The sequence below is a fragment of the Sylvia atricapilla genome, chromosome 5 (genome assembly GCF_009819655.1).
Source record: "Sylvia atricapilla isolate bSylAtr1 chromosome 5, bSylAtr1.pri, whole genome shotgun sequence".
NCBI lineage: Eukaryota > Metazoa > Chordata > Aves > Passeriformes > Sylviidae > Sylvia > Sylvia atricapilla.
This window is the reverse complement of record NC_089144.1, coordinates 16355522-16383365: the sequence shown is the minus strand read 5'-3', so window position 1 is coordinate 16383365 and position 27844 is coordinate 16355522. Positions and strand designations below refer to the sequence as shown.

At 40.9% G+C, this 27844-nt stretch overlaps 1 protein-coding gene across 3 annotated transcripts in view; it reads right to left on the bottom strand.

The window, feature by feature from the left end:
* Window positions 1–27844, bottom strand: part of GRM3 (glutamate metabotropic receptor 3) — a 101479-nt gene that overhangs the window by 11079 nt on the left and 62556 nt on the right. For all 3 annotated transcript variants that reach the window (XM_066318772.1, XM_066318770.1, XM_066318771.1), the window contains one exon: window positions 19399–20254. In XM_066318772.1, coding sequence (XP_066174869.1) covers window positions 19399–20254 — 856 coding nt within the window. The remainder of the gene's footprint in view (window positions 1–19398; window positions 20255–27844) is intronic.

Sequence of the window (27844 nt, the reverse complement as noted above, 5' to 3'; positions counted from 1 at the left end):
TTAAATGGTTAGACCATTAAATGTCAGTTTTGATGCTAACAGTCTGGAATGCAGTTGAATAAAGGATTCTTTTTGAGGATGATGGAGATGTAACTGTGAAATCCTCAACAATTTCTTACTATGTCTTTTTTCCTTCTCTCTGTGTTGTAGGTAGTTTTGAATCCCTTCTATTTTGCTTCAGTTTTACCAGTTTCTGATATTTCTTGTATAGTCTGAGTCCCCAGAACATGCTGCTTTTGTCCTGTATCTTGTTTGGCAAACAGATGAAAAAAAACACAAGCTGGGTCTGGGACCTTCTGTGAAATCAATATTGTAACACTTCTAACTGGTAAGCTCTGGAGAGTTTTTTTGTTTTTCCTCCAGCTGAGGCTTATCCAGGGAATGAAGAAATATTAAAAATCTGGGAGGAAATTGCATTTACCATGTGATTTATTGGTCATTCACTGTAGCATCAAAGGTAAAAAGCTTTACAGTCAGGAAGCAAAAGGATTATTTTTACCATTGATGAACAATAAAAGTGATTTTTATTTCCCAGTGTCTTTGGCCATAGAAGTGGTTCCACTGTCATTGCTGGAATAAATCTCTTTCCCTGCCTCTGTGCCTGTTCTGTGCTTGAGCTTGAGCAATATTGTATAAGTGTGTAATACCATCCTCCACTTCAATCTCGAGATACTTTGGATTTCTTGTGGTAGATTTATTTAGCTTCTTTAAAACACTGAGGCCAACTTCTTTCACCTTTATTCCTGCAGAGCATTACCTTATTTTGCAGTACTCAGGCTGAAGTCAGTAAGAGGGACACTGGTTTTTGGCACAGAAGCCCCAGCTAGAGGGTTGAAATTGTGATCTGCAAATCCTCAGGTGCTGCACTTTCAGTGCATTTCTTTCCCAGCTTTCTCCTTATTGTAGGGTAAAGTCAGAATATGATTTACAGCCACCTATACTCTCTTCTGAGTCAAGACTGCTTGTTCTCATCCCTGCCCTCTCCTGCTCCTTCCCACCTCAGCTGTGTCAGCCACAGTGGTGGACAGCCTTGGTTTGCAGGATTGCAGAGCCATGCAATTACAGAATAATTCAGGTAGGAAGGGGCCACCAGTGGGGCTCTCTGATCCAGCACCTCTGCTCAAGCAGGGCCATCCCAGAGCATAGGACACAGGATTCATCCAGACAGGTCTGGAATATCTCCAGTGAGGGAGGCTCCACACCCTCTCAGGCAACCTGTTCCAGTGCTCGGTCACTGCACATAAAAGAAGTTCTTCCTCATGTTCATGAGTTCCAGTTTCTGTCCTTTCCCTCTCTCTTACTGCCATTGAGAATACTATGGCTCCCTTCAGACACCCACATACGCTGAGAAAGTTCCCTTTCAGTTGTGCCTTCTAAAGGCTGAAAAAGCCCAATTCCCTCAGCCTTTCCCCATAACACAGATGATGCAGTCCCCTTATCATCTTTGTATCCCTCTGCTGGACTTGCCCCATGTCTTTCTTGTACTGCACAAATTGGGACTGGGTAGCCCAGGAACTTGTAAGAAGTTGGTTTGTTGTTGTTGTTGGTTTTTTTTTTCCCACTGTTGGCATCTAATTGTAACACTCTGTAGTCCAACAAGACCTCTGAGAGCACAAAAATGAAGATCAGCATAACCCTCCCCCAAAATGGCCAGTCCTGCTGGAAGTGACATGCTCTAAATTAAAAGATAGATAAATTCAAAATATAGGTCAACAAGAAGAGTATTAAGCAGCTTTTCTCCTCCTCATGCACAGGCATGCAAGCTCCCTCATCCAGGAGCAGCATTAAAACAAAATCGTAATGCAGCACTTAACAGCTCCTCAATAATGTGCTGTCATTGCCAGTGTCTTCTTTCATTATTCATAACACTTATATGGATTGTAGAAGTTGTTAACACAGCAGCCCGGCTTTAAGAACCAGTTTATTCACTTCAGTGTTATCCAGGCCAGCTCCTGAGGTGGGCTGAGAGCCTGTGACTGCTGCTGGCTCAAGTGGAGCTGCAGGTCAGGAACACAAACTGCAAACTGGTTGGTTGACATCTTCTCTCAAGTGCATAACTTGAAGGCCACAAACACCCCAGTGCAAGTTACCTGAGGGTCTGAAGCACCAGCACTTTTCAGGAAAGGATTCCCTCTGTGTAGCACGCTTAACAACTTCTTAAATTTGTAATTTAAATACAGCAAAGTATTTTCCTTAGACTTTGTGGGTAAGTCTAGAAGGCAAAGCAGGTAATCTCACACAGAGTTAGCTCGAAGCTCAAGTGTAATTACCTTCCACAGGGCTCTTCCCACGCTACAAGAAACAAAAGATTTTTGTAGGACAACATGTTCTAAGTTAACCAAAGCTTGTAGCTTGAAACATTCATTTTTAGTGGCTGCTGATAGAGGAGAATAAATCACCCTGTTTCAGATGGAAAGGATGAAATCATTTAACCAAACAATGATGTATTAAATTATGGTATGGTGAGCCAAAGCCTACAAATGAGCCCACTGGGTGGCAGCAACTAATATACCCACTGGTTACATATAAAGTCACTAAGGCATTTTAGTATATAATTTATCACCGTGTTCTAGATCCTGTAGGATCACTTCCTAAAAGTCATGTTTTCACAAAATATGATGTAATAATAATCATAAAATTAAGATGCTTATAGGCAAGAAAGATGCTTATCACAAGAAAGCAGGACCTTATGTTTTAGAGTAAAAATAATAGTTTTTGCAAATTGGTTTTCCGAGAGATGATGTCAGGCTGTCATAAATCACTGCAATTTTTTTTATATGCCTCAGTTTTGAGAGGAAACCTATAATCTTTATAGCAGGTATTTCTGGCAGGTCTATTTCAGAGTTGTAGCTCAGCTCTTTGCATTCATCCCTTGGGAGGAGACAGACGAGTCTCTGGATCTCATCAGCTGCTAGCTAAGAGGCTGAGTGACAATATGAACTTTGCCTCCTTTGAGCCTTTGAATCTTCTCTTTCCCTTGCACTTCATGAAATGAATTAGTCCTGTGTAAAGCAGTTACACAAGAGGAATTTTGTAAAAGGGGTTATCAAGGAAAATAAAGGAAAATTTAAAAAGACTTAAAGCAGTGATGTTTTGTGCTCCAGCTTGCAGCATTTCAGCAATGAAGATGCAGCAGCTGTGACATTTGTAAGAGCACGAGGGCAGAGGACAGAAATCTTTGGAACCCTGGTGCAGGCAGCTCAACTCTCTCGGCTCCCTGGAGAAATCCTACTGGAGAGGATTCCATTGTGCAAGTGGAGGACAAACTCCTTCAGCTTCAGATAAGAGAGGAATAACTGCAGATTTATGACTGTTTTAGTAGCAGATACGGATAAGAACATAAAATAACATCATAGCTTTTATGTAGTGAATTATGTCATTTGTTTCCATCTTCTTAAGTGGGATCAATTTTTCCAACAGTCACATAACTTGCAAAAGTGTGCTTATCTGCTGTTGGAAGCAGGTGAGTTGCTTTTATTAAGAAATCTTTAATATTTTTGGTGTCAGTGATGTACAGCGCTTGGTGACATGAAAAATTTCAGAAAGAAAGTTCTGAAGGGGAGATTTATTTTACCTTTGGGCAAAGCCTTTATTTGAAGAAGTATGAGAAATATATTTAAATGCTTCTAATTCTGCACATAGCCTCAGCTGAGTGAAAAATACTCCAGGATTTTTTAACAATGAGATGAGCAAAACAAAGCAGTTTTCATCCTAATTAGGCACTGGGAATCTTTTAAGAGGTTGAGCAGCCTAGAGAAAGATGCGTGTCATCTTAACTGGCTTGGAATCAGACCAGGTTTTGGTTTTCAGCAACATTTTTGGGCTGGTAATGATGTTTTGCACAAATTTTCACATGTCTGGCACAGATTTGAGTGTGTAGATGATGTCCTATAGAAAACATCCTCAGCAACACTTCCTGGTAGGAATGATGACAGATCATTCACCGATCACCCCACATCTAAGAACATTCTCCATGTTCACTAAAACATGGATCTGTTCTATTTGCAAAGTGTATTCTTTCTAAACAAGGTAGCGATCACAGGCACTGCTCACTAGCTAGGATGCAATCCATTAATAGCAAGGCTTGATGAAAGCACTGCAGTTCTTCAGCTTGGCAGTTGGCAAAGCTGGGAGGTTTCATGTCATTTGAAAAGAGATGTAAAAAGGACTATTGGGTCCACAGAAGGTACCTTTTCCCACAACTTGTTGGCCCCAAAGACTATGAGGAGATTGTGATTAAACAGAAATGGAAAAGTAAAGAGGGAACAGGCTGGAGTTTCTGAAAAGTTGAGTAAAAGCTCCTTAGTCTCACTAGATGGTGCTGCAAAAACTCCGAATTTCTGATTTAAGACTGAAAAATAAGACACTTTTTATGTAACAGAAAAATACAGTTATTTTTTAATCCCCTCCTACTCTTCCTGTTACATATCCAGGGCAATGCCTTTTAAAACACTTTAACAAAGAGCCTAGATAATAATGTAACAGGATGTGGTGTGTTTGTCCAACAGGCTCATCTGTGTGTATGATGCCTTATCTTGAAAACTATCAGAAAAGACCCTGAGAATGCACATTTCTTTTCATTCTCTTTTATTTTTAGCTCAATATGGCTTGTTGAGGTCAAAGTGACTTATTTCTGTTTAGCTGAACATTTAGACCGAGCAACAGAGACCTGATGCACCCACTCCTGTTTCTGCTTCAGCACAGAGCAGCTGGTTTCACACCTGATTGACAGAAGGCACATTGAAATTTGGTGATTTTTTAGAAGATAGTGTGGGGAAAGATCAGAGTGATGTGTCACTAGATTGTACCTCACCACAATTAATAAAATGCTGGTTTCTACACAGACAAGCAGTCACTTTTAACCTCTGCACTACTCCTCTGGATGTGTTTGGGTCAGCAAACAGCCTTGATGCTTCTCATTCAAGAAATGAATGAGGCAAATGGGACAGATTAGTCCCCTACAAATGTCATTTTCCTATCTATGTCTACAGATTTTCCATTCAGGTCTATGGTTTCTGTCTTAGGCTAGACACATGCTGTAGGGAATTTTAAAACTAGTCATAGACCCCCACAACTTTTGCACTGGTCAGAGACAGAAATGTTTTCCTCAGGCCTTGTTGCAAAGATCTATCAAGAGATACATGTGGATGAGTTAGTTATCCCAAACTTGTGCTGTACAAAAGAGAATGAGTATTTCTAGGGTTCACTTTAGAGTAGTATCTAGAATAGCCCAGCCAAACTCTTCTGTTGAACACCATGAGTGTGACTATCTGAAATACATCCACTATTTACATATCTGAAGTCAAGTGAGATGCATACACCAATGCCTGGAGCAGAAAGTGGTTGCAGGATGTCCAAGCTCTCTGCAGTGTACCTGAGAGCTGGTGTCTCACAAGATGACTGCACAGGCTGCTGTGGGGGATATCAGAGAGAACACTCTGAACATTTGCAAAATAAGATAAGAAGGGTCTAAAAACTAGAAGGATTCCTTCACCTTGTCATTATCCTCATTATCCTCAGCCTGGCTGAGCACAGAACTCCCAGGCTACCTTTCCTGTGGATTGCTTGCCTCAAGCATAATGCTTTACATTTCCAGGTATGTGTTGTCCTCTTGCTTGGGTGGCTCTTGGGCATAGATGTGGTCTTTAGGACGTGGAGAGAATGAGCTAGATGCTGAGTTACAAACCCTTATCAAGGAAACTGTGAAATTGCCCTTATTATTTTAAAGGAAATTTAAGGAATTAAAGAAAATAATTCCTTCTTTCTTAAAGCATTTGGATTTTTTTATTTTTACCTTCCATTTGGAAGGTAAAAGCATGTAAAAATTCTGCACACCATTTCTCCTTAAAAATATAAACAAATCTCCTCTGAAATTAGAATATTTCTTGCACTTTTTGTTTAAGGTTGTATTAGTTTAACATTAAAATAAACAAATACTTATGGAAAATCATCAAAGGCAGTTTTTTTTTCCTTTTTTTTTTCCAGTAAGTCTGCTCTGTTGATAATTAATATGAGTAATTAATGAGATTCCAACATAGAAATGCCTTTCAGTTGATACCATTCCTTTAATTTAAGTTTATCCACTTAAAGAAATGGTTGGCACAAGAGGCAAAATGCATGCAATGTAATTCAAAATAGTAATCAACTTGCAATTACAAAGGAAATTAAGCCATGGCTTCAAATGCCTAACTCCTCCCTCAGGCCAACTTGCTCTTTTGTACACGGAAACAAGGGGAGCCCACTCCCATTATGGAGAATTATGGCCACCGTTTAGGGTGACAACACATCAGCTCAGGAGCTGGAACTGTGAGTTCTGGGCTGGCCTTTGGTAGCTCCTGAAATGTTTTGATCTGAGGAAAATTTGAGTTGGTTGGGGAGTTCTCTGTCAGTTGCTGAACATTAATGCTATTCTCAGAATCTGTGGTTTTGGTTGTGACTTTCTGCAGTTCAGGAGCTATGAACTTGAACCCAATTTGAACATTTGGGTGAGGGACACTCCCATATAACCTCAGAGCTGAGAACTGGTGCCATGCCTTTTACCCCTCTCTTCCCAGTACATCCGAGGTGCAGCTGGAAGAGATTGAAGCTGTGTTTTAATGTTGCTAAAATTTAATTAAATTTAATTTTTGACAAAACTGGGGACATGGTTATATCACAGGGGCAGGAATCTTTCTCTTTTTGGAGGCACTGTTCCATGATGTGCTAATTCCACCCCCAGACTGCATACGTAGCTGTCTAAGGAAGTGTAAAATACCTAATAATATTTTTGCCCTTCTTTGTCAGCCTGAAGGAAATATGAATAGATTTAGTTATTAAGATATTAAAGGAAGTTGGTTAAAACATTCTCTCCTCTTTGGGCACTTGAGGATTAGAGAGGTGTTTCCAGACACAGCTCTGAATAATTTAGTTAGATAGTTTGCCCTTAGAGATCAGAAGCAAATGAACCATGAAATAGACCCTCTGGCTGTTATTTCCTAATTGACTTGATATGAAGCCTCTCCCAAATCAGGTGGACTGACACAGATTTAATTACTTACACTGCAATGCTATTATTTCGTAGTAGTAATATTGTAGCTGTGACAGTCAAAGATGCAAGAAATTTCAAGTGTCTAAGAAAGGCAGTATTTCTTATTAGAATCACAGATGGAAGAAGCTTTCAGGCCCAAGGTCACTCCAGTAGGTCAGCAGCACCATTGCTCAATAAATTTGACATTCATTTATTTTGAAAGAACAACTCTGCTTGGAGTTTAGTATATCAGGTTTTTATTTCCTGCTGGAAACACAATTTCCCTTTGCAAACAGCCTCATTACTATCCATTTGCAGAGTAATTGCTGAAAGCTTTTTGTTCACTTCTTTAAAAGTATAGAGTTCAGAAATACAAGGTCTGATTGAGATACAAGACAAGATATGACAAAGAGATGTTATGCCAAAAGCTTACTTTTTTTTCTAGATATGTGGGCAGTCTAATAAAGGTATTGCCTCTTCCTACAAATCTTATGACTCTCTGCTATTATTCTTGTTAAGGAGCTAACGAAAACTCTCAGCAATCACCCTACAAATTGCTAATAATGAGGTAATTTGCAAAATGAAATTGTATTTGCAGTTGGAAAATAAAACCCTAAGTAGTGAATTCAAAGGAGTGCATGTATTTGAAATAATTGAACCTCAAATTTATTGAATATTTTGTGGGAAAAAAAGGAGCTGTAGAATGCCTCAGAGCTGGAATAAAGACACAATATCACAGTGAAACACAGGAACCTTTAGGCTCAGATATATTATGCATCTCAGTTACAGCATTTGGCACATCTGGCACAGTGCTGGTAGAAGACAAAGATTTGGATCATTGCTGGAAAGGCAAATGTTTCACAATCACATGGTGTAAGATTCTGGAGTGGACCAGTTTTCTCTAGGAATATAATATATGAATGAAGAAAAGTGACCTATATTTCTTGAAGAAAAGTTTAATTGGAGTGGCTATTTTGGGAGTGCAGTTTTCTTGCAGATTTCCTATGGAGAGTGGAAAGAAATTGGCACCTCCAAAGGTGGGTTCTGCCTAATGTGAGATGCCATCAGGGAGGTGGTTAACTTCCTTCATCAATAATTCTCCAGTTACACTACAAAAGTGTGTCAAAGAACACATGACATCTGGATGGCTTCAATTTTGGTCACTGATACAGAAATAAAACTAATGTTTTCTGTAGGGCCCACCACACACATTGAATGTGCTCATCTTCCTTTGTAAAGGTATGAGTCTGGATTTTATTTTTACTCTTTTCTATATAATAAGGCAGGGGCTGGAAATGCACATTTACTGAAATTGCAAGTTAATTCAGTATTCAACAGAGTCCATCTCAGCTGACCAAAGGCTGAGTCAGACAGAGAGGTGAAAGTGGACTTTAACAACAACGAATTTCAGTCAAAAGAGAGTGAGATAAAGGATAACTCTTGGCTTTTGAGGTTATTCCTGCATGTCACACACAAGCTTCCAGGGTAACACATCACCTCTCCCAACACCTTCAATATTCATCTGCATGTGTTATGCTACAACACACAACCTGCACATCCCATTAATACTTGCAAACTCTTCTGTTCTCAGGGAGAGAAGATAAAGCTGAGAGCACAGAATCATTTTTGCTAATGCTTTGCTCCACTGAATCAGTTCAGCAACAGCAATCACTGCACCTCAGGGGAAAATGTAAAACGAAAATGTTGATTTATTTGCCTGTTTTATGGTGGAAGCAGAGACACATTGATAGGATTAGACTGATAAAATGTTTCAGAGATCTAGAAAAGACATTAACAGTACTGCCTCAAACCTTCCTCTGACTTGAGATAATTTCTTCTCCAAAGAGCCTTTAAAGATGGGCTTTTTATTCTTTCAGTTACTGAAGCACTAACTAGCCATTAGCTATTTATTCAAATGGATGTGCAAATGTAATAGAGGAAGTTTAGCAAACTTTTTCAGCACATTTTCATCAGTTCCCAATGCCAGTTTCATAGTTTTTTCAGCCACTGTCTGTCTGGTGGAGTCCTATCCTGGTATAGCAGAGCAATCTTCGGCACAAAGCTCATCACTTGGAGCAGTGATCAGCTGATGCATTCATCAGGGCAATAGAGAAATGTCATGGAAAAAAATTACTTTTACAGAAATCACAGGTAAAATTTATTTATAGGGGCAAGTGGTGAATAGTTATTTAGTCAAGGGAAGGAACCACAAGAGCACAACCTTTTGCTGTTACAAAAGGCAGTGACATAATTGCTACTTAGGCTGGAAGAGTCTAGCAACAGCACCCAATAAATTTCTTCATACGATCAGGCATATCCTAGTGTTTTGGAGCAAATTTAAGACTTCTTGTAAAAGTTAGAGCCACAGGCAAAGTGTTAGCACAGGAAGAGAGCAGGACAGTTCTGTAGCAGAAGCACAGGAAGGTGCTTGAGGCTCCAGAGTTTCACACAAACTGTTAGGCAACTGATCACTACACAAATTCAGCCTTGGGAAGAAGGGAAGGTGGTTTTTAGGGCATAATTAATAGAAAGAGGAGCATATTTGCAACGTGTGCAAAATTTCCTGTGGATGGTGAAAAAAACGAATGCAGTAACAAGAAGGTACAAGGCCTCTCCAAGAAAAAGACTTGGGACTTTCCCCTGATTGTGAGTGCTGGAACTCATCAGGGCTGCTACCTGAACATCAGGATGTTCTCCCTTCTCTTTGGTGTGTAAAGACCAAAGATTCTGGATTTGCTGCTCACTCTTTATAAATGCAATCTCAACAATCATATGTCAATTATTACTTCTTATTACAGAATTTGGTTAAGTAAAATAAAATTTTAAAGTGGGTGAGTGCTCCTGTGAACGTGCATTTTCATGCCTCTTTGTGTGTTTTACATACAACAAATGTGGTTAATACTGGGTCACAGAATCAAAGTGATATCAGATGTAACCCTTGGGAATCACATTCCACCCTGAAAATCCATATTCTCTCGACTACAGAGTTACATGGGATTTCTGCGGCACACACATTCTGCATGAGGACTCTGTTCAAGCCTGGGCTTCCCTCAGCTTTCTCACCTTTCTCACACCAGTAGTTTCCCTGTTTTCCCTGAGCACAGTGCAATCCCTTTCCTGAATAAAATATGATGTTTTCTTTGCTGAACCTCATATTTCAGCCACAGAACTGGTAAATATTTCATATGTACAAAGGAATTGTTGCCTTAGCTTATTCCATCAAATTGTCTGGAATCTGTGTATAGCAGCAAGTAGAAAAATGTACTACATGAAACCTCCACTGAATTGAGGAGCAATTGCAGATACACATTTAAAAAGTGAATATCTCTCAACCTTCAGAAATGGTCTTGAAATTCTTATGTAAGAAATGTGCTGGAAGTATATGTCATTAGTCTAGAAGAGATGGGATGATTCATATATTGCCAAGTGGAAAGATGAGCTTGTACAAGAAAAGCAAAACTAGGAGATGAAATTCAGATGCAAGACTGAGGGGGCAGGGGTCTTCAGGTTGTGAGGTGGAATAACCTCTGCTTTCCATCTGCTGGGTGTTTGCAAACACCATTCCCATCCCCACAGCTACTGACCCTGAGCTGTTCTTCACATGCATTGAGGAAAGAGTGAGTTTTTGTGTGGAGACCCTACATACCAAATTACTGACCTTGGTAATTTCTTTACAAAATTCATACCTTAAGTTTAAGGATTTATATTTGGAGACATGGTCCTTTCTGCCTTAATGCTGAACCCATTTTCATCCCAACAGTGAGCAGGTGAGCTGCCCATGGATGGAGCAAAAAGCAAAAGAGCAAATCAAAGGATTGCTCCCTTAGCCATGCTACAGCTAGGATTTAATGGATATTTCTCTTGGAAGTTTCTCTGCCTCTGATATTCCTGTGCATGGATATGTGTCTTGTTCCCCTTGCCTTGAAGAGTTTTAATATTCTTTGTCTTCACTTGTTATATGCTCAGACAAATACACTTTCATGGCAGGAAGAAGGAAACAAAAGGAAATGACTCACTCAGATAACAGCAATGAAATATATTTTTACATTATATTCTATATCTGCTAACTAAATAACCATAAATATCGCAGTGATGCCAAGGCAGATATTCTCTGAGATGCTTTTAGAGGTGTTTAGAAACTTGGCTCTGACAAATGAGGAAATGAAAGTCACACACATTTGTCTGTCAGGTCCATCCAGTTTGCAGTTGATGGGAGTTGTGTAGAAGATCAGTTTGTGAAGAGCATGTAAAAGGAGTTTCTGCTCCATGAAGATGTAGAGGGGTTGCTTTTTGAAAAAATGGGGAAAATTTGGGGAAATATATGTTAGTGAAAAATGTTAACAATGGCTGCTTTGAGTTTGGGTTGAGTTTCTTTGTCCCTTTTTATAGAGAAACAGGCCTGTATCACTGGGTGGCAGGGTATTTTGCACTGGGAATCAGAAATGGAAAAGACAGACTTGAAGGGAATAGTTCAGGCTTTGCAGAAAGCTTAAATAGATTCACATACTAGTCCAGGCTGCAGTTTAACAAGTACAAATGCAGCAGTTGGCTTGGGATTGGTTTTCTGAAAACTTGCTGTGTGGAATTGATGTAAAATTCAGGCCATAATGCATGGCTAGATAGCAGCACCAGGCTGGGCTGAGTGTCAGTGTCTCACTAATGCAGCTGTACTGGTCTTGTCCCTGTTTCTGTTTTACCACTGTTAGCCTGGAAATATCTTTGTGCTGTGCTCTACTGGGTGAAGAAAATATCTTCCAGGGATGTCATGAAATTAAGGTTATTTCAGGAGAAAAGGTATTTTTCTATAGATTATGCTTTCACTTCTGCCTTTGTAGTATAATTATTAGCTGCCAACAAGGATATAGGTTTTGTAAAAATAACATAATATTTAGTTATCTTTGGGATTAGACATCTGTTTTTGTGACTTTCTGTAGTTTTCTTCATCACCTTTTGAAAAGATGAGTTTTCTTGGAGACTTGCTGGAAGGCCAGGACGCACCTGGATTACCCAAAAAGGTAGAATGGAATCACTTTCTCATGTGTTGTCCTCATCCTCAACTCTTCTGTGGTCATGTTCTGAGCACAGCCTTTGCCTTTGTCAGCCTCTGTTGTAGTATCTCAACATTCAAGGGAGACTAACTGATATTAGATATGAAAGTGCCAAAGTTCTCTTTTGTAGCAAGTGGTAGAGAAGAATCAGGCCTTTCCATGGGCTTTTCAGAGCCAGTTTGGATGCTAAAATGCAAGGGATAGGAATCCTGAACCAAAGTCTTCTTTCTTACCTGATATTTTCTCTTTCAAGGTCACAGGAAAAAGAAACAGACCTGGCATCTCTTTACTTATGTGTAAACATTTCTCCCAGGTAAATCTACATGAAGAATAAGAATGTAATCCCATGGTATGTCCTGGGTTGCCCCCCTACGGAAAAACCCAGTAGGAATGGGAAAGGGAATGTGCATATTTGGGGGATGAAAAGGTTGCATGAGACTTCCTGCTCCTCTGAGATCTTTGGTGTTTGGGATTCATGTATCATTTGCCAGCAAAACAAAAGATAAAATAATAACTATTATAAAGCAAGCAGCAGGAAAACACAGGAGCCTGATTTAGAGAAATTAGGTTACCAAGCCGTCTGTCTCTCAAATATGTGACCTGAAAGAAAACCATTTTTGTTTGTCAGTCATGGGTTTCTCCACAAACACAGGGTGTCTAATCTCATCTCCATTTACACACGCACATGGATGCTGTGAAATCCGGAGATTTATGGCTGCCTGAAGGCTACATTATTAATAGGAGATAAGCAGCTGAGTATAAATTACATACAAGGCATAGACTATATAATTTTGTGTTCAGTATTTCATAGCACAGCTGAAGTGGTGGGTCGTTTAAATATTCAAGTAGAGGAAACTGAGATGGAGATGTAGTTGCAATTTTAGGGATGTCAAAGTACTTTGACCTAAATATGCCAGTGTAACTAGTTTGGGGCTGCTGCTGGCCTGTGCTTTCTGCAGGCTTTCCAGGAATGACACCCAGCTGGGTAAAGGCCAAAGGCAACACATTTAGATACTTCCTGAGGACTGTGAAGAAAAGCTGTTGCTGCTCTGTGTCCTAATGCTGCATTTCCTATCTTGCTGTCCATGGGAGCTCAGTGCCCAGGTCAGGCAGAGAGCTGTGGCAGCAGGCAGTGGTGGCAGTAGGCAGTGGGGACAGTGATGGCAGCAGGCAAAAAAGTACCTTGTCCCTGAGTTACATGGTGAGCAACGACCCAGCACATCTTGACCTCAGCTTCTGGAGCTTATCTCAAGGGCTAAAACCACAATCCAACCTCTTCTCTTACTCACTCAGGCTAATTACTATGAATTGGTGACGAAGGAAAGCACAAACCAGCAGCTTTTTATGATGGTCTCTGGCTTGATAGCAGACACCCCTAACAGGTAGGTCACTGACCTGCTGTTATGGTGAGAGAAGTTTTAATGGAAATTTTATTTGGAACATGTGCCCTAGAGATGGCAATGATAGATAATTACACAACTGCCTTATCTTTCAGCAGGAAGTTAGAGTACAAACCACCCAATCTGCTTTATTCTTTAATTTTATGATTTTATATATTATGAATCTATAGCATACACAATTAAAAATCTATATAAATGCATTTATATAAGTACATAAATATATTAAGATATACACGTACTAAAATCTTCAGGACAACTAAGTAGAGATTGACTCATTTACTCTTGGAGGGTAAATTTACCCAAAGTAAAGGAGCAGCAGATCCCATGATGCCTGTAAAGAGAGGAGGGAGGAAAAAGCAGATCAGGACTACCAGGCCTTCCAAACCTTGGTGCATCTCTCTCTGTATTTACACCAATGTAACTCCAGTAGTGAGAGAATATGGGAAAATACTGTGCATGTCCAACTATTCCTCTGCTCTGAAACAGCAAGTCTCAAGTGTGCTTCCAGAGACTGTCCTTTAGCTGCTTGCAAGGTTTTAAACACTATGACACATTTGTGGTCCCAGGAAAAGGCAGTAATTTTTTCCTATAAATCTTATACATCTTTTTCATGTATCTTTTTAATTAGTATCTTGGGGAATTCACTCATTTTCCATGCTTTTATTAGCTACAAATCCATCATATATTACACTTTTACAACTCTTATGATTAACAAGATATTGGATGCCTTCCGCCCATGTGAGCTCCGCCTTCATCTGAAAGTATGTTCTGGTTTATTCTACAAATAAGCATCACAAGGAAGGCCACGAGGACCTCACTGCTGACTCAGTGCTGAGGGCAAGGGGGATCTCACCTGATGAAAAGGAGCTCCTTGGGTGATATGATGGAGTAGTAGAGCCATCTGCTGCAGAGCCTGGGCTGTGAGCTCTGGCTTTAGCTTGCACAGGTACTCCCTGCTGCAAACTCATATGTGGCCTTTGAAGTTTCTACAGGTGTAATCTGCTCATGATACCAAGTGAAGCATTCTTTTGGTCTGTGCTCCACACAGCATGGCTGAGCATTCAGTTTTGAAGTGCACTTTTGACAGGAAATATTCATGGCTAAATCCCAGAGCAGGGACCATGCAATGCTGCTGTTCTCAGAGGTAAGGTGACATTGCTTGTTGCAGACCATGACTTAAGCTCTTTCTTACTTGGATGGAACAGATATGATGGAAATGGTCTGTGAAATTGTGTTCCCACAACAGAGGTCACCAGTGTTCAAGACTAAATGAGAAGGTGAATTTGTGTTTCTGCTTAATATTATTTCAGTGTTGGCTGGGGCAGAGTGAGGAGGAAGAGAAGGAAAAAATGGACCACATAGAAATATAAGACCAGGTAAGAATAGAAGTTTTGTCATAAAGCCCAGTGGAGCAAAGGGGACAAATCAGACCTGTCTTGTAAGCCTTATCTCATTTGGAGTAGTCTTTCTGCTTTGCCAGGGGAGAGGATTTGCCCAGGATAAGCTAGTTTTGATAATACAGGCTTTGCTGTAGAAGAGATGGATTTCTGAACACAAGTCAGAAAGGTCCATGACAATGACTCTGGTAACTCAGAAGGGAGAAAGGGATAGGAAAAGATGCTGAGTACTTTAAATATGCATTGCCTAAAAATATTTAATGATCTTTTTTCTAAGTGAATTACTTTAGCCAAATTCCTCCAACCATTAGCTGTGCAGGTTCAGAAAACTGCATGAGATATATGGACATGCACACATCCCAAAATCCAACCCCCCCTCTGCCCAAATGCTCCCACACTAGACTGAGGGCAGGGTTAGTCCTGTTATACCATCAGTCCTGCTAACTGGAGTGGGAAAAGCTGGAGCCCAGCCCCACACTCCTGGGGCTGCAACCAGATAAGCAACCCTGGAGCTGATGCTGGTCTTTCACTATCAGTGCCACCCTTCCTCACCTCCACTCCAATGTCCTGGAGGAGCAGCTGCACCAGGAAGCCACAGGTAGGGCACAGCTGTGCAGGACCCTGCCACTTTTTTATCCCAGATGATGGACATCCCTCTCACGCTGTCCTGGCACTTGTCAAATGTGAGGCATGTAGTAGTGCTGTGGGCAATGACAGCGCTGCTTTTCTGTGTCCTGCTTAAGCAAGCTGAAACAGTCAGCAAAGCTGTTTGCTGCACTGTCTCCTCCACCCTCGTGAGGGAGCAAAGCAAGCAGTGGGTTCATCCCTGGATTCACAGCCCTCCCAGGAGCCCCTCTGTGTGCTGCCCTTCACCAGGCAATGGCTGGGCATGGCAAGAAGTTGAATTTACTCTGTGCCCTCTGCCGCGGACACCTTTACTTTTGTTCAGCACTTCTTTGTTGTTCTGGTAATACAAGTTAACAGCCTCTTGAGGTGGCATCTCTTTATCAGCAGAAAACCATCATGATTTAGAACATCAAGTGCTGCACTTGTGCCCTCAGGAGGGAACGTAGAGGATGGGGAGATCAAGAAGATGAACCAGCTTATATCTCTTTGAAAGGCCAAACAAACACTGAAATTGAGCGAGTGAAACAGTGAAACTGAATTATCAAGGGGCTGGACTTTGCGTTCTCACATCCTGCTGCTGGAAGCTGGAATTAGGCACAGGAGTCTCTTTTTTTCCTTTGTGGAAAAGATTCCAGATATCACAATATATATGCCATATATGTCTTACTAACTTGCAAGAAAATGATGTGCCTGGTGTACCTCACAGACAATAAGGAGTGAAATCTCACCCTGTTTTCATTCCACACTGCAGTTTTGTGGAGTTGTTTCAATTTAATGAAAAAAGAGAAATAAGTAGGAACCCAGAGACATTAGCGAAATATCTGTCACACAGCATGTCAGCAGCAGTGGCAGCACAAGGAGGCACAAATCCTGGCCAGTCCCCTACAACTACCCTGCTGCTAGCTGGTCCCTGAGTATTTCATTGCAAATCACATTTTGCTGTTCCTGAGAGTCTCATTTCAGACTTTCAGCTAAATGGCAAGTGAAAATAAACCTTAATCACCCCATATTCCATCTGTAGTTAGTAGCAAGAGATGTAGGGGCAAATCATACCCTGCATGGTCTGGAGCACTCTCTGCAAGTGCTGATCCCCTCCATTACCTGTAATCAAAGACTAATCAAAACTAATTTGAGTGTAAAGGGTAAATGTCTAAAATTGCTCCATCCCACACCAGTCACAGATCGTTTACTCAGACTGGTGTGTGTCAAATACACCATGTTCCAGGAAAATGGGATGAGGCATTCAAGGCCATTTACTTGATTTCTTTCACCATTTCTTTGCTTGATTTCTGTGCTTGCAGGGCTTATCTGTGTGGACCCTTGCCTTTCAGCAGAGGAGGCATTGCTTAAATAGCTACTTGTGTGTCTGCAAATTCGGTTATCACTGAATTTCTGTTCTGTTTCTTGCCTGCTTTCTCGTGGTGGGGGAGAATCGTTACCCAGGCTAAAGAAGAGAGAAAATTCACAACCTGACTTGGTTGCTGGGCTGCTGGGTTGCTGCTGGGCTGGTAACTTCCATACCACCCTCTCTCTGTGCTGGGAAAACTCTCAGGTTTGGAGGTGGAAATATGAGAGCATCATTGATCAAATGTACCATGCAACAAGATACTCATATTGCATTAACAACACACCCAAAGATTTTCTTCAGCCAGGAAAGAGCTAAGAATAATTCTTGATCCCATATAAATCAATGACAAGACTTATACGTATTAAAATCCAACACATGTATTAATTTTTCACACCCTTCTGAAAGGAAGAAGGGGAGAAGATTTGCTTAATAACTCACTACATAAAAATCACTCACCTGCTTAAAAAATAACTTGCATTAAAACACGAATTCACATTATTATGGAAGAACTAATTATAAAGAAAGGAGATGAGCAAATCATGTTGTAAGCCGGTAAAAAATGTATATGGAACAAAGCTATTGCAAAAGAACTTGACAGGTTTCTTAATGTTTTAAATTGGAAATGAAAATTAATGGAAAATAAAGATTGTCAGCATTTCAAAGATTTCCATGCTGATTTTTAATCAAATTAATTTGGTTCAAAAAAGAGTCTTCTATTATCAAAACTGAAAAATTACAGGCTTCAATTTTTTTTCAAGCTTGAACAGCTTCAACTCCCAATTCATAAAAATATAGAAGATATCTCAGTCAAAAATGAAACTAATTTTTCTAGCTCTAGATAAATAAAAATTTTCCTGCAGTTTTGGACAAAGAAAACTGTGGTCATTTTGACTTTATAGCTAGATGTTGAGTGGGAAAATTCTTGGGTGCTTAAAAATATCTGCATGTTAGAAAAATGATTAAGAATTCTATATTTGAACAAAGGTTACTTAGCCTTAAGGCTGGAATCTATTAATAGTGTTTTCATTTAAGCCCATAAAAATACCTGTAGTGTCAGAAAAATCTTCAAAATAATTGAAGTTTAAAATATTGAAGTGCCTACTCATTTAGGTAGGTCATTACAATCGTGAAGTATCTCCCTGGCAGGGACAGAAGCACACCACTGCCTTCCCTCCTGATCAGCATGCCAGGAACCAGCTCCCATGAAGTGCTGTCCTCCCAAAACCAATTGATTTCAACAATTTAAACATATCCAAGTATCTCGGAGAGTAAGTGCAGGCAAGTGAGAGAATAGTTTCTGTCTTGTAAGTGCTATGAGGAAGGGAAAGAGAAAGCGTTATTCTTAATTTCCAGAACTCTAAACTCAAAAATTTTGTTTCATTCTGACTTGAGTGCTTGGCTACACCAGCTGCACCCCACTGGGAGCTAGAGAAGCACCAGGGGTGTGGTTGGTGGTATCAAGAGGTGATCCAAGTCAAACACTGAGAACACCTCTAAAGGAGGGAAAAATTCAAGCCGCAATTGGACAGTTTTATGTAGTCTTCAGTGTTATTAGGATTGTACAATTACTGAAGATGTCTTGGGATTTAAAATGCTGCCATCTTAAACATGTTTTTCCTTCAATTCCTCTTGCAGCTGGTTCTCACTCAAAACACAGCATGGTGGTTCCTTTACTATGAACTCGGTCAGTTGAGAATATCAGTTTCATAATACATAGAAATGCAAGTTTAACCTAGATGCTACAGAAGAAACTGAGACGTAGCAACATAAAGACAGGATGTTCTACGCTTTACTTGTTTCCTCTGTAGATCTATTTAGCTTTGCCAAGGTGTAATATTGTTATGGTGTAGTATTAATAATAAAGCTAAACTCAGCCATGTGTGGTGGCAGAACCCCAGAGATGCCATGTGCTGTGCAGCTAGTCCCCATGAAGTTTGCTCATATCGTTCCCAAATTGACCACCCTCCTCCACATCTCCCGCAAATGTTTAATGTAGGTTTTTATAGTTTGTCATTAAACCTGTAGTTATGTAACACAGGTAATGAGACTACCCCATATATTTAAATAGCTTATATACATCTGGTTCTATGACAGGAATTATTACTTTACTATTGCAAGGACATTGGCCATGGTCCAGCAATTATGTAAATTCATAGCAAAGTGAGGGAGAGAAGGCCAAGTCTTGGCCTGGCAATAGCAGGTGGCTGCCTGATGTAGCAGGTGGTGAAGGGATCATTGGCTTTCAGACATGCCCAAATTGACTGTCAATTAAATGGGTGTTGGAGTGTGGAATTTTAGAGGATGGAGTGCAACGTTGCCAAGACCAACTGTTGTCACCTTCACCTCTTCCTTCTGCTGGAAGCAGGAGGAGTATCAACCTGTTTTTTTAGGGTTCTCACCAAGCTCCTCTTCCTTCTCCTTTCTGCCTTCTTGTGACAGGAGTGACCTTACCTTTGTACCACCCAGGTCTGAACTGTGTAAATAGTTGCTACCAGAATTTGGCTAGCTGCTACCATGACGAATGAAGGTTTGCTTAATTACATTTTGTAAGTACCAAAAGAGGAGTTATTACCTGTAAAGTTTACTTTCAGGAGATAATCTTTGTACAGCTTCCTGCCATCCAGGTGCTTCATGGCATCACAGAGTTTGGTGGTGTTTGGGCAGAGAGTCCTCTGCATTTTATGCAAGGCGTGAGCCATTGCATACACGGCATTCACAACAAACATGATCTTGGACTCTTGCTCGTAGTTGGAGCTGTTGATGGTGAAGTGCTTTTCACACGCCTTTCTATGCGGTTTCCGGTTCTGCAGGTTACACTGGAACTTTTGCTCCCAGAAGTCCTTGAACCAGGGGTTACGTCTGTTGTTGTAAGGGCTGAGGCTTTGGAAGTACCTGTCAAACTCTTTAACGGGGTGTGAAGCCAGCTCCAGGGTTATGGCCCCGGAGGCTACGTGCTCATTGCCCTTGACGATGCTCTCCTGGGCGCCCCAGCCGTCGCTGGCGATCCAGGTGAAGGAGACGTTGAAGCGGTTGGCGGCCGCAATCAGCTCGCGGGAGTCGTCACCACGCATGAAGAGCACCACCACCCTGGCGTTGGGCTTCTGCAGCAGCTCCCGGATCACGCCATCGTAGGACTTCCTGATGTTGGACCTCCCCACCTTCTCCGAGGTGGCGATGCAGATGTTGCGCAGGCGTGCCTCCTGCTCGAAGGCCTCGATGCCCGTCTCCCCGTAGTCCCCTTCGGAGGCCACAGTCGACACGTAGGTCCAGTTGAAGTAGCGCAGGATTTCAGCCATGGCTTTCGCCTGGTAGAAGTCCGGGGGCACTGTCCGTGCGAAATAATCATAGCGGGACTTGTCGCTCAGCTTGGCACTGGTGGAGGCGTAGCTTATCTGGGGGATCTGGAAGAGCCTGAGCAAGTTTGCCACCTGGAGAACAAAGTGGGGTGCAGGGATTATTTAAGAGTGGCATTTATGAAATGGGACAGAATTATTTAGGGAAAGGAGTTGACAGTGGTTTTTAATGAGAGATGTTCTGACGATCACAGATTGAGGGTGTTGACAGAGGATGTTGATAACAACCTCCAGGGAAAGCATTGCTCTGAGCATATGTACAAAAGCTGTTCTGATGCCCAGTTAATTCCCTGGGTCCTTCTGGGACTGTAATGGACCTTTATTTTCATGAAACTGAGCCTGTTTAAACAACAGATAATTAGACACAAGTGGACAGTATATTTCAGTTTCAGACTGTGTTCCTTACTAAGGCCTGGGGATTTGCAAGCCTTTGCTGTTCATAGTGGGATTCATCTTCTTCAAGATTCATTGTATTGATGACCAAATGCACTAATAAGACATAAATGTCCATTTTGTGCAAATACCACAAATACACAGGCCTTTTGCACAACTTTGTAATCTCATTTATTCGACATAAGTCCCTACCTCTCCTATTTTTTACTCATTTAAACTGTTTTCTGAGATGTTCTGGCTGCAGACCAGCTGAGATGGCACGTTTGTTGCACGTTAGTACTCTTCAAGTGTTTCACAACACCACAGAATCACAGATTCACAGATTCACAGAATCACAGAATTGTGTCAGCTGGAAGGCACTTTCAAGGATCGTCAAATCCAACTTTTAAGTGAATGGCCCATGTGGGAACCAGACCTATGACCTTGGCATTACATGCACTATGCTCTATCTAACTGTGCTAACGTCATGTTGACCTACAGTTTTTAATAAATAATAAAAATTATAATAATCTCTATTTGCCCTTCTGGTTTGATTTATGTGGTCCAAAGCCCTGCTATTTTTTTTCTTTTTCTTATGTGGCTACATCCAATACTTAATTATTTCCAAATCTACCCTGCTGCTCTCACAGAAGTACAACTCTTAATCACATCTGGAAAGAAATTAAGAAAACTTATGGCAGTTTTTTCCTATGATAGTTTCTTAAATGACAAAGGCAAGATTGGTGACTAGAAGTTCTATCCAGTAAATTAAATTTGAAGCTAATCTTGGAGTACAGCCTGATGAAACCATTTGAAAAGCAATAGTGTGCTTGAGATTCCTGTAGTAGTGTACTTGAAATTCCCAAGGGAAACTTATTAAAAATAGCTCAATCATTTAATTCTTTTTAATCTTACCCAGATGTTTTTTTTGACCACAGACTGTCTGTAAGAATTCAAAGGCAAAGGACTGTCTTGAAAAAATGCTGTAGAAGAGGGAAATTTTGAAGGCTCAGACATCAGTAGCAAATTAGATAGTCTAGTAAAACCACCCCCCCCAAAAAAAGAAGAATTTTATTGCTTTTCAGCAACCTGTATGACTTAGGATTTTACAGATTTAGAATCTGTTTTTTCTGTAATGCAGACACTGAACTAGCGTCGTGTTGTAGCTCGGTCTGCTCTTGTAAACTGGTGTAATCCTATCTGGGCCAGACTCAGCCATATATGTACAGACACTTTCACAACCTCTGGGCCACATGGAACTGAAGACTTCAGGAGGTTCTTATCCTCCTGTCCTTCTGGAACACCAGGAAAGACCAGATGTCCTGGCATCTCAGCTGTAGCAGTTGGGTTGAAGTTTGCCTTCACAAAAAAACCCCCACTGGTAGTGGTTTATTTTAGTTTAAGCCAAAATAAAATCTTTTCTACAGTGCTTGGAAGGATTATCCTGAGCTGTGGCTGACACGGCAGTTTTGCCAGTGGGTACAGACAGAAGGCTGGGAAGTGCTGTGGCTGAACGAGTTACCATTCCCCAGAAAGCAGCTGTTGTGTTCTTAACCTCCCTGCTACATGGTAACAGTCATTAAACTGCCTTATACTGGAAGTGTGGGATTTAATTTGCATCTGGTGATGGAAATGAACAGCTTTAAAGCCACAGGATGGGCAGAGAGGCTTGTTCTGTCACCAAGGTACAATGAATGCTTTGAGCATTGTTAAGTCCCTGTGGCTTTGTAACTTTGATTACATGCCCACATATCCACATGGTTTGGTTCACATGTCCTCTCTTAAGAGCACTCCAATGTGGTAATAAGAATGCACTCCATACAGCTATTCTGGAACATTTCCTGCAAAACTGTGTGGGCTGGAATTGCTATTCTTGTCTCAGTTTATTCTAGCAGGAATTATTTTATTTGTGCTAAACCATAATGAAGATCTGCACACGTATCTTTCTACATTTCTCCGCTCAAATTGGCTCAAGAAGTCCATTTTCAGCAGCTGAGGTTGTGCTGGTCAGTGAGTGGACAGGCCTACAGCTCATACAAAGGTGGTCCTAACAAATACAGCAGCTTTATAGTTAGTTTGGTTTATTTTTTCTTTTTTATTTTTCTGTTTGTTTGTGCCCCTTTTTTTTTTTTTTTTTTTTTTTTTTTCTTTTAGTCTAAGCAGCAAATGCATCAATAGAATTACTCTCCCAGTTTACATAGGGGACCTCAGCCTTGGAGGCCACCACACTTCTAGGGCCCCTGAAAACAGCTGCAATTTGGATTCCTGTGCTCTGGGCAGAAGAAAGTTTTCATGTGTTTACAGCTGTTTGCTGTAAAGGTCTTCATTACAAAGCTGTCCAGACAGTAGATTTTTCATGGACTAAAAATTTTAAAATATAAGAAAGCCTGATTAATTATAAAGGACAGTGACCTAATCATCTCTGAGAACTATCACTAGTCATGGAGTTCAGTGAAATTGTGTCTGTTATTAATTCAGATCAGGACTCTTCTCTTGAAATTCTCAAGTGAGGATTTTCTGGAATATTGTAACATCTTGATATTAGGGACTAATTTTTCAAAAAAGCTCAAGTCTCAGGCACTTAGCTGATGCAATTGATTTCAGAACAGACCCTTTTCCCAGCCATTTTCATGCTGATCTGAGCATTTAATCATGGAAATGTTATCCTGGTTAAGAGACTAACAGGAGGAGAGCACAGGTAGCAGGTTCTGCAGAGGAGCTGCTATCTAGGACTGTGTCTGCTCAGTGTAGTAGAGGACAGTGGGATGTAAACCAGGGTTATGTGCACTGAGATTGAACCACCTGAGGCACACCTCCTGTGTAGCTCCACACTGCCTTGGCATGTGTGGAACAGCTTCAAAATTGCAGTGCAGATCCAGCTTTTGCTAAGTGAAATAATTTATTCTGGCAAAGCTCCAGGGAGCAATTTAATCAAGCCGTGGTGCATGCAATTAGTGCCTGAAATCCATATGTTGGCACTTAAGCAGCAGTAGTAGCCAGGTTTTTTCACTGTCAAAGCTGGTGGGTTTTGCAAATACCTTTGAAGATAAGTCTGGATGTTCTGCACCTGCAACCGCAACAGCTACTTTGCATAGCTTGCTATGAACACAGCACGTCAACGCAGTCCACATTCAGAGAGATGGGAAACCTCTATCTGCTCTCATGCTGCTGTCCACTAGTTCACCACTATCCTCTCTGGTCAAGTGTCCACTCCCCAAGCAAACCTGGCTCTCACTCAGCTGCTGGGATGGTGGGTGATTTGTTGCCCAACACGAGCCTGGCAGTAAATCCAGTGCCAGCCACATCCCTCCATAGGGACTTACTGGCACACCAGTCCTGCCAAATCTGGCACACCAAATCCTGCAAATGGAGTGGCAATGGCAGTGCCAGGGGAGACCAGTGTCCCTCTCCCTCTCCACATCTGTCACTTCTGCTTCTCTGAGCTGCAGGGGCAGGATAATGATCGTGGCATATTGCCAATCTTGTTTAAAACACTTATGAAAATGGCTTCATAATAACCACCTGCCATGAATTAGATACAGCTATCAAACACATGAACCTGGTTTCTGGGTGTATTTGTGGCCATATAAGAATACTGCTTGCAAATAGGGGACCTCTGTGTCTTAGTAACCTTGATCTGTCTTATCATTTATTGAATCTCACTGAACATTTTTTTGATCGTCATTAGTTTGGTTTTTTTTTTTTTTTTTTTTCTGGCTGTAGGATTTATTCTCATGTTTTTGTTAAAATTTCCCTTTTTAATGGCCCAGAGATTATTACATGGATTTTTTTTGAATGCGTATGGGACCAGAAAACACAGGTAACATTTTTGAGAAAACAAGAGAAGATGAATCTCAAAAGTGCTAGAACAGGTAGGATGTCTTTACCATAACACACAAGTGTGTATTGCACATTTGTCGGAGAGAGGAGGCCCCTTGTTAGATGACAGTGCTCTCTGCCCTTCTGAAATTTAGCCATGTGAAAATCTCATGGCACTTGGCTTAATGAGTCTAATTTCACAGAGCTCCTTTGAGACAGGAAAGAGCTACTCTGAACAGACAATAAATTAGGCTGAGGAGCAGAATAAGATTAAGGTAAAGGAGTTTTTTCTCTACTGAGAAACTGGGCAAATTTCTGTCTCTCTGAGCTGCAATCTGTTCTAATGGAGATTCTGTTGCAGCCTTTGGTCTCCTGAGAAAGTCTTTCTATTTCTGGGGAAAAAGATTACCACAGCAAGACCATGGCAAAGCCATGTCCCAAGGTTTTCCAAATTTCTATATTATTGCTACAACACAGAGCCCGAGCTTTTGCTTTGAAGGAACATGGGCTGGATAAAACATGTTTTATCCAGTCTATGTTTTATCCATATTAATAAATGATGGCAATGATATCTTGTTGGCTTTTTGTCATTATTTGGGCAGTTGTAAGTCAAACTGCATCTAAAGCATTCATACCAATATACAATGCAGGGGTTTTTCTTATTTAAATTTTTCTTGTTTCTTGAATCTAAAAATACACCAAAACTTTAGCAGAAAGAGCTATTTTAGAAAGGCAGGAAAGAAACACTGGTTCTGAATGGGCTGGAACGTGGGTATGTGGTAGGTGGGAGGCACAAACCTAATGCAAAGACTAAATGAGATACCTCTCTAGTCTCCACCGGTCTGTGCAGTCTCCCCACGGTCCCAGCTCCTGGGATGCACATTTTTTATCAGATTAAAATCTCCCCTTTTTCAATTTATAAGTGTTTTCTTCTATCCTTTGGTCCTACATCATGTTGATAAATACATTTACTTTGTGTTCCTGAGAACAAACTTGTACCTACTGAAAAGCTGATATTAGGTTCCCACCAAACCTTTTCTTCTCCAGTCTGAAAATGTACAGTTTCCTCAATTTCTTCTTGTAGGGTTTGTGCTCCACACTCTCCTCCCCATGATTGTGTTTGTATTTATCCAATCAGCCTTTTACCAAGGGATCCAAAGTTAGAGGTAATATTCTAGATGTGGTCCAATGAGAATAGAATAAACAGAAATATTTATTTCCATCTCTGTACTGGCGATGTTTCTGCAGATGCAGCCCAGCCTACTGAGCTGCCAGACTCTATCACTGGCAATAAAAACGAGCAATACTGAAAAACTGGGCTGCACTATAGCTTTCCCTCTTGTCTTGGGATTTAGTAGGCTCCTACCTGGGGACAGTATGACCCAGAGTGACTCAGTCTGGCCACTTCTGACACACTCACAAAGTTCGGGAGTATTTGGGAGGAGGAGAGTTCAGGGATGCAAATGCAGCTGCTCACCTTGGACCCAAGAAAAAATTCACTCCAAGCAAGTTTGTTTTCAAAGGGAAATTAAGGGCCTCACTGCTTTCAGAACTAAAAAACCTTTATCAGCTTGGAACATGATCTCTCCCTAGCCCTTTTAAAACAAGAGTACCATCTCTGGGATATTATAATAAGCACTATTAAGGGCAGTGACTGCAAAGCGGCTGTGTCACGACCTGGAGCAGAAAGCACCAATTTGGCTTCAGCAGGACTCAAGCACTGACCCCAGAAGGTCACTGGGAATGCCAGTATTCCATTTCTTTAAATCATTAAAGGTCAGTTGTAAGGAGCTCAGCCAGTTGCAGTGAGGTTATTTAGGAGTCACACACTGGCTTGTTCTCCTATGGAATCTTCTGGTGCATTGCAGGACTGAAGCAGTGGGTTCCGTCAGCTTTGTCACTCTTTGGTATTAAAAGGGCTGTTTCCTAGTTTGTAAGTAATGCTCCTTAATAAAATTCCTTCACAAAGGTAACTCAGGAAAAGATAATTCACTATCAAACAAATAAAATTGTCTGGCATTTTTTGTTAGCAGGAAGAGGGGTGAAGGAACATTATTTTTAGCCTTGCTCTTCTCCTGAAAATTTAGGCAATAAAGTTGGAAAAAAAAATGATAAATATTTCCAGAGGACTCAGTAGCTGTCACACAGAGAGAAGCAGTGTTTGAACTGTGAAATAACTTCATCTGCAAAATGAACATCAAAAATAAGGAATACTGTCAGAACAACAGCTAAGATTTCTGCACAGGACCTGGGAATTTGTTTTTATATTTGTGTCTGTCCTGTGCAATCAAAAGTAAACCATGGATAGCATACAGAGAAACGTTGTGCTTTGAAGGAATTGTTTGGAAATGTTTTTTCTTTTTTCCTGCAGGGGACGGCACAGTGAGCTGCCACATATGCACTCTGCCTCCACACAGCATTGCTGTTCAGGTGAAGTAAGCTGAGCACCAAATTTGCATCCTGAAAAGAGATGCAGAAGACCTTGCTTTGCATGAGGAGTGCAACTCATCTCTGAGACTTCATAAACTTGCCTGTGACTCCTGTCCCATTTACACATGATCAGAAAAGATGCTAAAACTGGGGCTGTTAGTTCTAAAGGAACATGGAATTGCTACTGGAGTTAAAAGAGCTATCAGTGATAAATATGGTGATTTGAGACTCATTAACTAATGAGTAAGACCTAGTCAGAAGGGGTAGAATAAGTATAGGTGATGTCTAGGTGGCCCTAGCTAGCTCTTATTTTTGGCCACTTTTTCTTGTAGTACCATCATTTCCCACTTGGAACAGTTTATTACTCCCTACAACTCCCTAAAATGAAATTGCAGCTAGGTGGGGATTGGTCTCTTCTCCGAGGCAACAAGTGATAGGACAAAAGGAAAATGTCTCAAGTTGAGCAAGGGGAGGTTTAGATTAGCTACTAAGAAAAATTTCTTCACTGAATTGGTGATTTCCAGCACTGGAACAGGCTGCTCAGGGATGTGATGGATTCCCCAGCTCTGGAAGTATTCACATGACATATAGAGGTGGCACTTGGGAACATGGTTTAATGGTGGACTTGGCAGTGCTGGGTTAAAGGTCCCACTCAATGATCTTAGAGGTATTTTCCAACCTTGATAATTCTGTGATTCTCTCATTGTATGGTAGAGCTCCTTCCTTCTTACCTGTGATCTCAGTGGTTACTTATCTATCTTATCTACTTATCTAAAGTCTTGAAAATTCCCTTTAGCAAAAGGAGAAAATGCACACACAGAAGAAATAAAAATCATAGCCCAAAACCAAGGGAAAAAAGACTGGAAAGTAGTCAGTCACTGTGGGATTTTCAGAGAAGCCAGAGGGAGGTGCCCATATTCCTTTGAAATCTCTAGGAAAGAAATGCCCAGTGTTCTTTGGACACTTTGAAAATCTCAGCCTAGTGGCTGTTCAGTTTCTGAATGTGGAATAGAAACAAAGAGAGGAATTAACAGCAAGGATCTG